General features: G+C 36.1%; 1 protein-coding gene across 1 annotated transcript in view; it reads right to left on the bottom strand.

Annotated features, from left to right (window-relative positions):
- Positions 1-15,014, bottom strand: part of WDPCP (WD repeat containing planar cell polarity effector) — a 157,303-nt gene that overhangs the window by 105,187 nt on the left and 37,102 nt on the right. The window contains exon 3 of the mRNA XM_074820585.1: positions 30-115. Within this exon, the coding sequence (XP_074676686.1) occupies positions 30-115 (86 nt within the window). The remainder of the gene's footprint in view (positions 1-29; positions 116-15,014) is intronic.

Below are 15,014 nucleotides of genomic sequence, written 5' to 3'. Positions count from 1 at the left end.
TTTTCTTTTAGTAACAGGTAACAGCTCACCTCTGATATGTAAGTTAGTCTTCAAAGACCACAAGAACATCTCAGTCAGGCAGAAAGACATCTGGTGGCAGAGGGAGCCTTTAGCACTATCAAAAGAAGGAAAGAAACTGCATGAGCAAATTAGTTACCCTCTATCACCAGTGAAACAGCAAGTATTTTGGAAACTAAGTGCTAGAAGAACCTAGCACTGATGATATTTTGAATATGTAAGTTGTAGTTTTTAACCGCAATGAAATGAATAACGCATGGGAAAGAATAGGATAAGAAGTGTATATATGTCTATATATACATCGTATACAGAGACAAATCAACATTTGTTTAAATTTACGGTTGCTCTCACTGAAGTAAATAACTTTGTGCTTCTTATATACACATTATAATCTATTTTTACTGTATGGTTATTACCTTGACACATGCAAAAGTGAAGCCACTACTTAAAAATCTGGCCTACATAGGAGAATTTGTCTTTCAGGCCAAATTTTTTAAACGCTGTACACTGGGAAGTGTCAATATAGTCAAGAAACAGTTTTGAACACGTGATATTTGCAGACATTAGTTATAGTGCTAAACATAAAAAATGTTGTCTTTCTAAATAAAGAAGAGCACTTACATTCACTCAAACTGGCAAAACAACAGATGTGAAGCATGTAAAAACTATGAGCTGAAGTATTATGTACATTGACTGGAGTTATAAACTGTTTGCTGTGTTTTTTGAATAATCCATCTGAATATTCCCACTGGAGAATGTCTTGTGTTTCAAAGGAACACTGGGAATCTTCTGAGACACAGTGACCAACAGACTTCCCTGGGTAATTCCCTGCAGTGCTGTAGTTATAAGTGGGCCATCAGACCAACTATTTTCACTTATTTTGCTAAACCCAAGAATACACTGAAAGCTGGACTTGGGAGTTTACACAAATACAGCACCCTTAAGAACCACTGTTGGTATGGTACTGTACTTGAACTTTTTTCTTTTTTGAAGAGGCCCCTTCATTTCCTCTCCATTACTGCCATCTAGATAATGAATCAATTACAAGATGATTGCAGAATTCCTATCACATAGAGTATCAGATATTTATGTCAAAAGTGCTATGATGAAAAATATGTGCAAGAATCTCAGGTGGCATCAAGGAAACTATCATAGTCCCAGCAGAGCTATGAGACCTTAAGGTATTATCACTCGAGCTAATATGTATGTTTTGATGCACTGCCTAATCCACTGAAATAGCACCAAGTGGAAATAGCATTTTCTTTACACTGATCCCCAAATGTACAAAAAGTCTGGCTGACTTACTAAATCCCATAGTTCTATCAAAAAAAAGGGAAAAAATAAAAGCTCACAACACATGTCTAGTAAATGGAATATACTTTCATCTTAGGCGAGAATGAGGTTTGGAAAAAAAATGCAAGGAGATTAGTAGCATGGTAGTCTGTTGAATATGGGAACCATTTTTGGTATAAATATGGATGAGGGCAGCCCTTCATTTTCCATGTGGACTACAGTAAAAGGAGATTGTACATTATACTTTTCTTATTTGTTTTCTCTTTTTTTTACTTTCTTACTTTAGCAAGCGAAACAAAACTTACATTCCCCAAGGCCCATAGATCCTAGATTAGAATCTCTCACTAATAGGAAGTCATCAAATTGAGTGAACTTCTCAAAATCCTAACACGATTTGATTAAAAAAAAAAAAAAATCAACACAAAACTTTGATTGGCTGATGATCTGTTCAGCTGGAGAGAAGGCACATCTGCCCAGAAGACAAGGTAAGACTAGTAGACTTTGGCACAACAAATAATCTAACGTAAATTCCCAAAATTACTCCAAAGCTCTTGTATGTAGGCTCCATGGGCCATTTTAGTTGTGTCCTCCTATTGAATATAAAGCTATCCACAACATTTTAATGCTGCTGTGTGCCTTCCAAACAGACAGATCAGAGAAGACTTTCAAGTCGTTATATTTTCATTGAGTGTCAGAGACAGGGAGGGAACTCTCAAAAAAACAGAAGGAAGCTTTCAAATGAGCACTAAATACTCAGTGTCCAAGACACGTACTTCTAAAAAATTTGCCCTCAAAAATGAGAAGAAAAGAAAGTTTGTAAGAAAAGGTTAAAAACCCAGAGACATCTAAGGAACTGCATTTCAGTTCCGCTCTGAATAACCTAAATGAAGCAAAATTCTCCATGTACCTAAAAAGGGAAAAAAGATTTTGTCAACTATTCTAATCTTGAGTTTAGCTTTTTGCTTCTCCCTTTCTTTGGACTCTGAGCACTCACAAACCAGCTAATTATTTAAATGCTCATTACTGTTGTGCCAATGAGAATGGACATCTCCTGAAAAATACTGGTCCTGTCTAACAATCCTCTAAACTGAAATACCTTCTGATTATAGTCTACGGGGAGGGGGGGGGGGGGGGGGGAGAGAGAGAGAGAGAGAGAAAATTTGCTTCTGTAACAAAATATGGCATTGTAAAGTCTGAATATTTTGTTCAGATGAATTATTCTTTCTTGTTCCTTTTGAAGGAATACACGCCAACTTTCAGAGTTATGCAACTACATCTCACCATTTACCACATCATTATATTCGAGCAAAATGGGGATGAAGATGATGAGAATGATGACAACAAAGGCATCTTTCTGTATTTGAAAAATGCCTCTCAGAATTTACAATGTTTCTTTAACTACATGAGCAGAGCCCTGCTATTGCAAAGAGGTAGGTATGAAAAACTATAAAAATTCCTCCCATTAAGCTTTAAGGACTCCATTCCTCCCTCTTTAAAATTGATTAGAATTTGGGAAAAATGGGATAAAATAACTCTATTGTTAAGGTAAAACTGGAAATCAATTTAATAGCTGGTTCTTTTTCTGGCTCATGCAACACTGACTGTCTGCTTTCACAATATCTCCACAAACAATAGGCAGGGATATTTTGGTGGTTGCGAAAGCTTACTGACAAATGGAGATGTTCTGCAATGGTTAGCCTGCTCCAGTATCTGTGTTAGGAGTGCTTTGTTTAAAAAAAATTCCTCAGTTTAGTAAATCTTTGTTTAACCACTGATACAGAAAATAACCATCTGGCCACTTTGTAACATTAACAAATGCTGAAATTGATAGCTAGGGTCCACTCCGACACCTTCAATATAGTTGCTGTGGTGCCAAATAATTAGTAACTATGCACTGCATGAGTGATTCAGGGCACTGATACTGTATTTCTCCTCTTTCCATACAGTTACCTGAGAGAGTGGGGTGCTTGCAAAAGGCAATGCCCAGCTCCTGAGACGAGGGCATCCCAAGAGCACAGACCTCTGAAAACGATGTTAGGAGCAACCTAGAGCTAGAGAAAAGGAAATGCTGACTACAACAGGCCATCTGAACTTTGTAGTTTATGTGCCAGAGGCACGGCTCAGTGTCACTACACTATCCCAAGTGCCCCTCTAAGAGTAAATCCTATAACTGCCAGGCTACAGGACCGACCATCTGCCTATTCCATTGCAGGTGGGCCAACGTGCTCCCAGAAATCCAGCATTCCTAGCGAAAAAGTGATAAACAAGGGGGAACCCCTCCAAAATATCACACACTCCTAGGAGCAGAAACGAGGTAAAATACAAAGCTAATCAGAAAGCAGGTACCCCTATGCCACAGCAAAGTTACAAAGCTGCTGCAATAACGTGTGCACATACTAGATGAGGTGCTTCAGACGTGGGTTTGGGCAGATGTTATGGGACAAAATGCCCAAGTAAAAGAAAATGCTGCAGAATCCATTTCCACTACTCACATGGTATCAGACTTTCTTGGCAAAAAATACTATACCAGGAACTGTTTTATAAGAATCAACACAAGCCCCCCTTTTGTTTTCTCCTACTCTAGATTGCTTTCATGTTCTATGGGTCTCATTTTTTTCAGGAAAATGGAAAATGTAGTAGCCACGATGGACTGTAATTCAGAAAAATCTGTATTTTTTCATTTGACTTCGGATAAATTACACAATAGCTCTACTAGCTATAGATTCCAGAACAGATTACTCTCAATCTTAGTTCTGCCTCCCTTCCTCCGCCCCTCCAATGTTAACATCCTAGCTTTAGCATCGCTACAGCTCACTTGCAATGTCTGATCTGTAACTCAGACTTCAAGTGTTCAACAAACAAAAGTAAGTCATCAAGTTTCCCTACAACTTATTCTATGTTTCCGTGATATAATATTTGGAGCAGAAATCATTGTCTGTTTTTTCTTCCTCTTCATGACGAATTTCTCCTTCACCAAGGAGAGAAACTCCCTGCAGCACATATATGATTCACAAATGTAATATCTGACTCTGTAAGATAGAGTTTAGATCAAACTATGTGCAATAGATCAGTAACTCCTTGCTGTATGCTTTAAGTTGATACAACAATTTCTTTGTGTAAAGCATGTAAAATAAAATTTTAGACATACTTTTACATTTTTAGCTACACCAACTTAAAATTTACTGCTATAAAATAGACCAGTAAAGGTTTTTCTCAGTCGTGTTCCCATAGATAATAATTGCAAAATATTTTCCCAATCTTACAAGACGGGCTTCCACTTTTTACAGTTGTATGAAGCCATATAGTCTGTTTGTTATTTAATAAACACATACAGAAATAAAGTCAGTAAGATCACAAGAGTTTGTAAAACTTAATTTTGTATTCTGGCACTAAGCAGAAACAATCCAGATTCTTCCTTCACATCTACAATTTATTCCACCAAAAGTCAACAGCACAGCAATTAAAGGAAACTGCTAAATTTATATGTTAATAGTTTTAATTTGGTTTCTTAAGAAAATGATGCTTATGTCTATGTGTCAGTCTAACCTTTTAAAATTTTTAATCTACTGATCAAGCTAAATCTAATCTTCCAATTTGTTTTCTCGGAAAAGAAATTATCAAAAATATGTAATTCCTGCAAATGCTGTACAAACCTGCAGGTGGACACAAGGAATGATTGGTGTCTTAGTACCAGAACTGAGGGACGTGGGGGGATAGCTTCAGGCCCTAATCACTTTTCTTGGTGAAATCTGTAAATCTAGACCAGTTGGAGATGTTGTTTTGTGCCAAGCTGAAAGATCTAACAAAGGGGGTATAGCCTATGGAAGGCAGTGGTGGCATGGTGGCCATGAGTGCTACAAACATGGGGAAGAACTGGACAGGAGAGGGGAAAGAAAGGGTGGCAGGTTGTTGGGAAAAGCAGGGGGGTCTGAGACTGCAGTGGATGGGGAAAAGGAGGCAGATGCAGGAATTGTGAATAGCATATATTGTATGTATTGGCTATACCACTACGGCATAAGAGACAAGCACAAAGCACACGTCAGCTGGGCAGGGGGAGATCACTGGAAATTCTTTAGTTCTGCTGCTTGGTGAATGAATCGCCATACAGACATTGACAAATGTTCTTGTTTCTCACTAATGGATACACGAGAGTAAACAGGCTACCTCCCATCTGTGACACTGGCCCAAATGTTTAGAGCAAATCATGCAAATAGGTATGTGTGATAGTTTCCTGCTGCTGTGTAGAAATCTAGAGACTATAGGAGTCCAATCAGGTTTTAAGACCTTGGCACAATGGGTCTATTGGTAAGATCAGCTCTGAATTTTTAGCCACACCACTTCTAAAGTTCAGGAATGTTTGGATTTAAGACACTGCAGAAATAGCATAGAATGGCATAGTTTTAATATGGTTAGAAGTTAAGTGGGTGCAAAGATCTGGTGGCATTCTGATCTACCCTCCCCTTATGCAATCCTTTCTTTGGATTGCACAGGTTAGAAATTCTATCACCTATGCAGAAAATAAGCTATTCTCACTTAACTCTTAAATGTTTCATTCATTTCAATTGTGGAAATTTAACTTAATTTTCTGTTAGGTAGAGGTTCTAGTCTCTGTATTTCGCTTTGCACTGGCCAGGTCTGAGCTGCATGTTTCGTAAATAGAAACTCTGCAGTGCATAATAAATGGAAGTCAGGGTTGGAGAACCATTTACAGTAAGACTGTGGTTAGCCACAACAGTGAATGCTGTTCTGTCATTCAAGATCAGATCAAAAATGCTGTGGCTAGAGCAAAAGACTGACCTGATAAAATCTGGATCAAATGGGTTATTATTTCTTCTGTAATGGCAACTGCAAGCTGGCTTTGGTAGTCCCAATTCTTTCTGCTCTGCTGGCACCCATGACTAGACCTCTTGCAGCTGGCCCACTGGTATCTCACCAACCCCGCTCTGCTCCCTGATACCTCTGTTTCCAGATCATCACTTCAGTATGTCACCTTCCCTTTATAAGCAGGCTTGGGCTCGTCTTCTTTTTCTTCCCTTTTTCTTAGATGCTTGTTGAACTCCCAACCTGCAGCTACTTTTTCTGAGCCTAGGTCAGCCTCTTCTCTCAACTACTACTCCTGGGACTGCAACTCCTTGCCTGAGGTCTTTGCTATCTTTCGTAGCACAGTGGGCTTTATTCTTGTGTTTATTTACTTCTTTAAATCCCTTTTCCACTGAGAGAAGTGGTGTAGATTTTGTAGAATAAATTAAAATCAGATCTCCATCTGTAAGACCAACCTCTGATTTTAAGTAGTAGAAACACAGGCATGCTCTTATAAATCTACTCAGTGCATAATAATTCATATTATAATATTGGTTTAAGAATATTTTCAGCTAACACAAATAACAAGTTGTTCAATTATCATAAATCTTAAGTTCTAGGCAAATATTTACTCTCGCTATATTTATTCCAGGCAAATATTTACTGTTGCTACTTTCCTTCTCTTCAGACTTCAATGACTCAGAATATTTTTGCCAAACACATGAATGAAGCAAATTCTTTTCCTTATTCTAACTTCCCCAACCTAAATAGGAAAACTATTTTGTAGATGGGTGAACAACACACAAGAGCACTCTGTATTGAAATACACAGTGAAGCTTCTATTGTAAGAAAGGCCTAAATATGGCTTGCAGAATAATCATTGAAAGGAAATACATTATCTGATAACTCAAGAATTCTGGCATGAAAATTATACATTGTAAATTTATTCCCATATGCTGTGAAGTTGTATCATGCTCCATTGAATTAATTTCTGTGAGGTTTGTTTTATTGTTTTGTGAGTCTGAAAATAATCCCCTTTTTTTTGCAATGACAGTTACATTTACTGGGTTTTCATACAATTTACATATTTAACTGTAAAATATACATATAGGTCCTTAAGAACATTGAGACTATTTGACACATATTGAGAACACTGAAGTTCTGAAAATGCTGTAAAACAGAACAAGCATTTTATCTCCAGTTAATATCAATTAAGATTACTTCTTGTGCAATTATCTTTGGCTTAATACATTTCTACTCAATTATTTTAACTGCATTTAAAATGTTGAGGCCCTGATCTTGCAACTGGTTCTGCAGTGATGGTCTCCTTTACTACCATGGCAAAGCTCATAGTAGGATCATGTCATTAAACAGTAAGCATAAAAAAACTGCTGCCAGGCTTAATTTATATTAAGCACTGGTGTTTGAGATATTATTATTTTAAAACTGATTAGTTGTATGTGGGCAAAAAGCCATGTAGGCAGTTCAGGATTGTTGGCTGAGAGACAGCCGTCCAGTTCATCCTCTGAGCACTAAACTAAAACTCTTATCTATTAGATAGAGGGGGCTGAAGTTCAAGGACACCTGCCGAAATATTACAGGAGGTCTGTATGGGGATAACTTGTTGCCACCTAATTGCCTGTTCCTGTGTCAAAACGGAGGCACAATTTTTGCTGAGTTGTCACCCAAGTAGATGATGACAGGATTAGAAAACAAATTCTTGCCTACTGCCCAAACCACACTACTTTCAGAAACCCACTTCCAATATGTATTATTGGTATACTCTTTTGAAAGACAGCTATTGATTAACTGAACAGATAAGAAGATTAACAACAGTGAAGCAGAATGAATTTGAGGGAGGTAATGCCATTTGTCAAGAAGATACTTAGTTTATGTATCAGCCACACCTCTGACAACATTAATGAAGCTAGGAATCATTCTCCAGTTGATACTGCAGGCAAGTAATACAATCTATAACAACTCTCTGGCAGAGTGGATGTGAAAAGTTAAGGTCACAGAAAATAGATATAATTGACCCAGGTTTTTAGTTCACAGAGTGAAAAGTTCATATACACATTTTGATAAAGACCCTGAAGGCCTTTATATAAACCAGATAGTAGATAAGTGATCCAAACTACAGATATCCAGTGCTGACACATGACACGAGGTAATTACAGAAGTACTAAATGTCAAACTGTTTTACACTATTCTTTTAGATAGTGATTGTTGTTGTAAACAAACCAATTTTTCAATACTAAAGGTCAGTAGGTCATAAAATTTCATAACAGTGATTTCTGTCAGCCAAAAGAGAAGATAACAAAAATCTCCTTTTTAAGCTAAGCAGAAATGAGCATCAAAAGGTGAAAGGACCTGCAAATTAATCAAGCACAGGAAAAGTCCTTGCTCCATTGCCCTACCATTGTTGCAACTCCTCTTTACAAGGAAGGAGGTTTATATCAGCAGGTCTTTAAACTGAGAACACCACTTCACATTGGAAATTAGTTATGTAAATGTCTGGGTTTACAGCAGTACTACTGACAACAACAGATCTGCATTGTTCCTTTCCACTTACACTTCTATGCATAGGCATTTTAGTTCATCAACTGGCCTTGCAGCATGGGCTGCTACTATTAAAAAAAACAGTGATCAGAACAATATTTAAGTCCAAAGCAATGAATTAACCATAGTTCAATCTTAATTTTAACTCTACTTGCACCTAAACAAGTAAGATACTTCTCTATTTTATGCAGTATTTCAGATTTAGTTATCAAACTACTAAGCAGATCTGTAAGGGTATCAGTTAATTTTTTTAAGTGCAGCACTGAAAATATAGTGTGAACATCTATTTAGTTTTCCTTTTGTTTGCGTGCTATACAAACAAATTTCTCACTGAACTGTACAGCTCTTGCCTTTAACATTTTATGCTATGCATGTTACCTGACTACTTGTTTAAACAATTTTCAAAAGCACACTGGCTAACACGTTGATTTGATTTACAAATCTTGCAAATTTGCAAGATGCCTTTAAAAACAGAAATATATTTCTGAGTACATTGTATAAGCTGAAAAGATTTACTAGAACAGATTAGTTATTTTTAGACCTACAACATCTTTAAATGTATTTTTCTGTATTCTTTTTCAGAATGTTTTGCCATTTAAATAATTTTCATTAGCTTCTTTATGTTGACCTATTTTCTTCTGTTTTGCTTCAATGAAGGCAATAAATTAGGCAAGCAATAAATTAAGCTTCACTAATATTTGAAAATCACCTTTGAATAGCCATTTGCAAGGCTCATTGAGCTTCTTGTTTGTGAGCATTTATTTTAAAATGCTTTTTTTTGCTATACTTGAATTCTAGTTAATCCAGTGAGACTTGTATCTTGCTTTCTTCAATGTAACATTAAAAAAAACCTACAATGCCGGTGTGTCAAACTTCCTTTTAAGAAAGATTTGATTGCGAACACAAACAAAAAGCTTTTCTTCTTTTGTACTCCTTTATGATCTTCAAACAGGTTTCTATGAAAAGGACTAATATTTTTTCAATTTTAAGCCATACTCACCTTTGCAGTTAGGAAAGACAAAAAATGAAAATTTCATGTTATAATAATTAATTCTTGATTGCAATGCTACATTATAGTTTATGTTCTAATTACGCAGATATGCATTAGGGAAAATAACTTTGAAGAAAAAAAAGCATTTGTTTAAACACTTTCATAATCACATTTGAAACTGTTGAGTGGTGGGGTCATATGTAAAACAAAATGTACACAGATTTTAATATTGAACTACCAACTACTCTGCTACTCTTAGGAGAGACATGAGAGTAAAATATTTGGTCTATAAGTACAGCTAGTTTCAGAAATCTACCTTACTAAAAAATGCAAACAAAATACGTCCATTCCACAGTATGAGACAAATGGCAAGTTGGGGCGAGGGGTGTGGGGAGAGACAAAGACAGGCAAAAGATCAAGCCAAAACTGAGTATTTTTTACAACAAAAAATGATGATTTAAGCAATCCAGTTACCAAACCCAAAAGAAACTTTTCCTGCCAAACAGAATTAACTTGAGATGCTCAGTTAATTCACCAGTTACTCAGGACATGAGCTTCTCTTTTTAAGCATTCATGCCTCTGGCAGTGATACTGATCTGAATATGTGGCCAAATGGGATTTGGTCTTTCTGAATCTGCTGACCAAGAATCCAAGGTAATCCTGCCTTTTGTCCAGGTTGCCAGACTGCTGTCTGCAAGACAGACAGCCAAATGACAGTGTTCGGCTACCACAGTGGTTAAGTGCTGTCCAAGAACATACGCATAAAAGAAAAATTTGATGGGCTGAATCTCTGTCCATTGACTATGTAGGGGACCCAAACTGACAACAGTACTAATACAAGCATTTCAAGGGCTGAAAGCTCAGTCCAGCTTCATTCTACCTGTTATGCAAGCAGAGTAAGACAAGCTGTCAATAAGATACCTGCAGTTGCCTTTGACTAGTATTTTTAAAAGTTTTGGTCTCAATCCTGTCCTATAACAGAAAGACAATAGATTTAGTAACTACCAGCACCATCCCTATAACTTTGAGTATTTATAGTAAAGATAAACTGAGTTTCAGGATCTGCAAGAGATCACATAGATAACGGATATCATCCAACACTTCTTCAGGAAGACTTTCCTCTTGCTAATAATACCATTACCACTGGATGAAAACTGTTAGGTGTCACTTTATGATCAGCTTCATCTGCCTCAAAAAGTGGAAAATTACAGTATATTTATTTTATATGCTAGATACTGACACTGATGTAGAGGTAATTTCATTCACCAACCCCACTTTCATGTCTGGAAAGAATATATACAATTGCTCTAATTTCTGGTCAGCATAGGCTAGTAGCCTTTCTTAATTTCTGTAAAATAATGCACTGGTGCAATTTGTACATTTTATGTTTTATAACTTTCTTTACATGTAAAATGGATTTTTAGTCCACTCTTAATTCTTTAGAAACAACCAGCTAGCTTGCAGCATCTTCGCAACGTGTAGTTGAAATATGGAGAGAAATGTAGATTGGTTCCCCATAGAAATGACCATCTGGTTTTTTTAGGTAATACTTGTGATGTACTATTTGGCTTCAGGTGTACTGTCTTACTTGTCCAGCTGTATATTGAGTTTGTTTTCCTAGTGGACAGATTTGAAGGAGACAAGATTGACATAATCAAAATATGTGCATCCTCACTATCTTTAGTCATGAGTTAGCATATCCAGTATATTTGATCATCTAGCTTTTCTTTTCATGACAATGTTTATTAGCTCTACTCCCATCGTTAACTGATGGATTTATGGTACTTGTTGAAGAAAACTAATACAAAGCAGCTCTTGTTAATATAAAAAACGTTTACTGAGGGAATCAACCATCCAAAATCTGTTAAAATGTTAAAGTATAATACCAGAAGGAGTAATTACCTCAATAAAGTATAACATTAGGCAGACTCCCTGTTTTCATTTAACCACTCATTGTTACCTATCCAGTTCTAATTTTAAAATACCACTTGTGAACTCAACCAGTGATTTACAACAGCTACTCAAATATGCTACCTGCAGAAAAATCCATCCAGATAATTTTAAAAAAGTTTGTAACTTAAAATTGGATCCAGTTATCATTCAGCTCAGGGGAAAAACTACTACTGGCTCAACTGGTTCAATCTCCTAGTGAGCAGAGTGTGTACACTAATATTTTGTTCCAAATCACAGTACTATTATGATTTGCACAAGAATAGTACCAAACACACTTAATCAGTTTAGGGCCAAAGTTTGCTGGGCATTGTATAAACTGTTATACTACAGAATTCCTTAGTACCTTGTTATGTTGTTGTCATAGGTCTAATGTAAAAATATCTTTGAAAATCTATGAACAATTACCTTCAAAACGACACATGACATAGCCTTCAGTGCCTAATATCTTCAAAGAACCCATATGCTACCATTCTGTGTATTCATTAAGAAGCTCCAAATTGTATATAGAAAGAACAAGATGTTCACAATATCCAATTACTCTGTCGTTTGACATGCTTAAGAAAGACGTTTTACTTTTGCCTAGATTCTACTCCCAAATTAGAAAAAAAAATGACATGATTCTGAACTAGACAGCCCAGGTACTAAAGAAAAAATATATACCTTTTAACAGCTAGAAGAAACCCGAGTATCGTATAACCTCTTGGAAGAATTAGGATCAAATTAGTTATACAACAGTGCATGTCAGCTTCACAAAGCACACCCACTGATGCTGAAACTTATATTACTTAAACATATGCAAATACTAAATTCCCAAGTTGTTAGGGAGTATGATGTTAGGGAAATTCACAGATTTTAATTCCACGTGTTCTTGCAATGTAAACACTGCCTTTTGAGAAGAAGTGTCCTTACAATCTCAAAAAAGATATCTAAGTGATGTAGATGTAAAATTGGAGACAGCAGTACCAGCATCCCTCGATACAAATATGGTACTACGAGCATATCAACATACAGCAATAAAAATGTGGACACTTATGCCTGAAGGGACACTTTGCTGCCCTTTTTAAGGCTTAGGAGGCTATATGGCTTCTTAAGAAGCTCCTGAAGAAGAATTTTATTCCTCCCCTTTCTGAGCTCAGTGCCAGTTCCTCCAGCTGTCACTCGACATTTTACTAGAGAAGGTCTTTGGAAGTTTTGGCAGCTTTCAAAAGCAGCTGGATATCAGAAATCCTTAACCTGAATTTGAAAATTCGTGCAAAGATGTACCAACTTCTCCAGGAGTATTATTTTCAGAATCACGATCTCCATGGGCTGGCTTTGACAAAGATTTGCAGGTGTCAGATTTCTTTACTGAGCACTCATGATCTAGACATTACTGGGCATGTAACTGAGATGTACTGCTTTGCACTATGTGCCACAATTTTGAAATGTACTGACTTTTATTCAATCGGCCTTGGGAACTGATTCCATAATAGCAGAATTTTCTCTTAGAAATCTTCCTTTTCTGTTCTCCTTTACTCACCTTGCACCAATGTCCTGGGTCAGAAGTGCAGATTTTAAAATGGTGTTCCTGGGACAAATGGCCATAAAACCAGTTCCCTACTCTGCTGTCTGCACATTCTCACAGCAAAGACATACCACTTTTAAGTTTGCTACTGAATGAGGAATCATGATGATTCTAGAGAAAGAAACCCAATTTTACTGAGAGTTTTATTTTTAAATCTTTACTAGCAATGGCAGAAATTTACGAACTGCATCTATTTTACTATTCTTGCTGCAAATATATGCAGTGGAATTATAACGAACAAACCTATTTCTAAAAGAAGCAGTAATATTGTAAGCAAGTGCTATAAAGTACAGATGCTCATCTCTGTGATTAATTAGGTAAGGGACCAGCCCATTTTTCACTTCCATGGGGTCCATGCTAATGTAAAAACAAAAGAAAATATACAATTATAAAAAGTAATAATTTTTCTGCTTTGAATCATTCCACCCTCTCTGAATCACCTTTAGTTATTTGTACTTTAATCCTCTGATTTCCAAGAATAGTACTCCATAAAGTAATGCAAATTAAAGAAGAAATTAGGTACTTCTAGGAAACATGAAATGATTCTTCATTAAACCTACAAATACTTAAAGTTAAGTAAAAACTGGGTTTTAAGAAAAGAGAGCTCCTTGGTGCAGAAGCACCCTCTAATGGCTGGCTACTGATTGCTCTGAATAACAACTGTAAAAGCAATTTAATAGCTCCCCTGAAAAAGACGGAAAACTGCTAAGATACAAGAGAAATAGAAACATGAATACACACATGCACACATACCCATATTCACATTTCACACACATTCTCTGTTGCATATCCTTAACACACAAAAAAAGCAACATAAATCTGATAAACTTCATAAATTAGAGCCTGTATTTCCTTTTAAAGCAATATTCTCAATTTAGTAGATGAAATAGCTTTTTATGCTTGCACAGGTTCTTCAAAATTTTAAGATAAACAGAAACTGACTTTCCTATCTTGTCTCAATTAACTTTCGCAAAAGAAAACTAGTCCAAAAAGGCTTTAAGAAAAATGCTATACTAAATCCAAATCGCACAATAATTTAGGCTGGAAGGAATTTGGAAGTCTTTGAGTTCAATCTCCTGCTCAGTTAGACAGCTCTGAAGTTAGATCCCAATAGTGGAATACTAACTTTAAAAAAAAAAAAAAAAGTTATATTTTCTTTTGGTGCTAAAGCTGTACTAGAGATACTGGAAATGTAAACCATTTCTGCTATGTAAAAATATGCCTTAATATCCTTTTTTTCCCTTCTATTCTATGGTTTTGCTGATTTTTTTTCCTGAAAATACCCAAAATTTGCTCATATAACTGCATTATTTTACCTCCACACTAGAATCTGTATTTAGCATACAGTCCTTTATTATTAACTGTTAAGTATAATATCTCAGTGTTCATACAAAGCCAGTGGCAGATAGAGCAGTTAATAACATGAAAGTAATCAGGCTAACTGACCAACTTGCTTCTCAACATCACTTTTCAAATCTCTTTGGGCTAAATTTTCAGCCAGTGTGTGGGGAATTAGCCATAGAAATCCCATTAACGTTAATGAATGTTTCATGGTTAACTCCCCATGCTCTGTGCTGAAGATTTACCCCTATATCTCTAAAATAAATATGTGCAGATGCCAAAATTCTTTTTGTAGAGCCTGAAGAAATTAAGGACTCTATTCTCAAATAATTGACTTATGCACACATATCTTTTTCCCCCATGGATCATCTTCTACATATCAGAATGGGTGTAATGTCTGCATTATTCTCATTGAAAAGATTATCCAAAATGCATGTTTACTACATAAAGGCTGAGTTTAATTAATTGTATATTTTACAAAAATAATATATATAT

Source organism: Strix aluco, chromosome 3 (genome assembly GCF_031877795.1).
Source record: "Strix aluco isolate bStrAlu1 chromosome 3, bStrAlu1.hap1, whole genome shotgun sequence".
In the NCBI taxonomy this organism is placed as follows: Eukaryota; Metazoa; Chordata; class Aves; order Strigiformes; family Strigidae; genus Strix; species Strix aluco.
The sequence above is the reverse complement of the archived record's forward strand: the minus strand, read 5'-3'. Positions and strand labels throughout refer to the sequence as shown.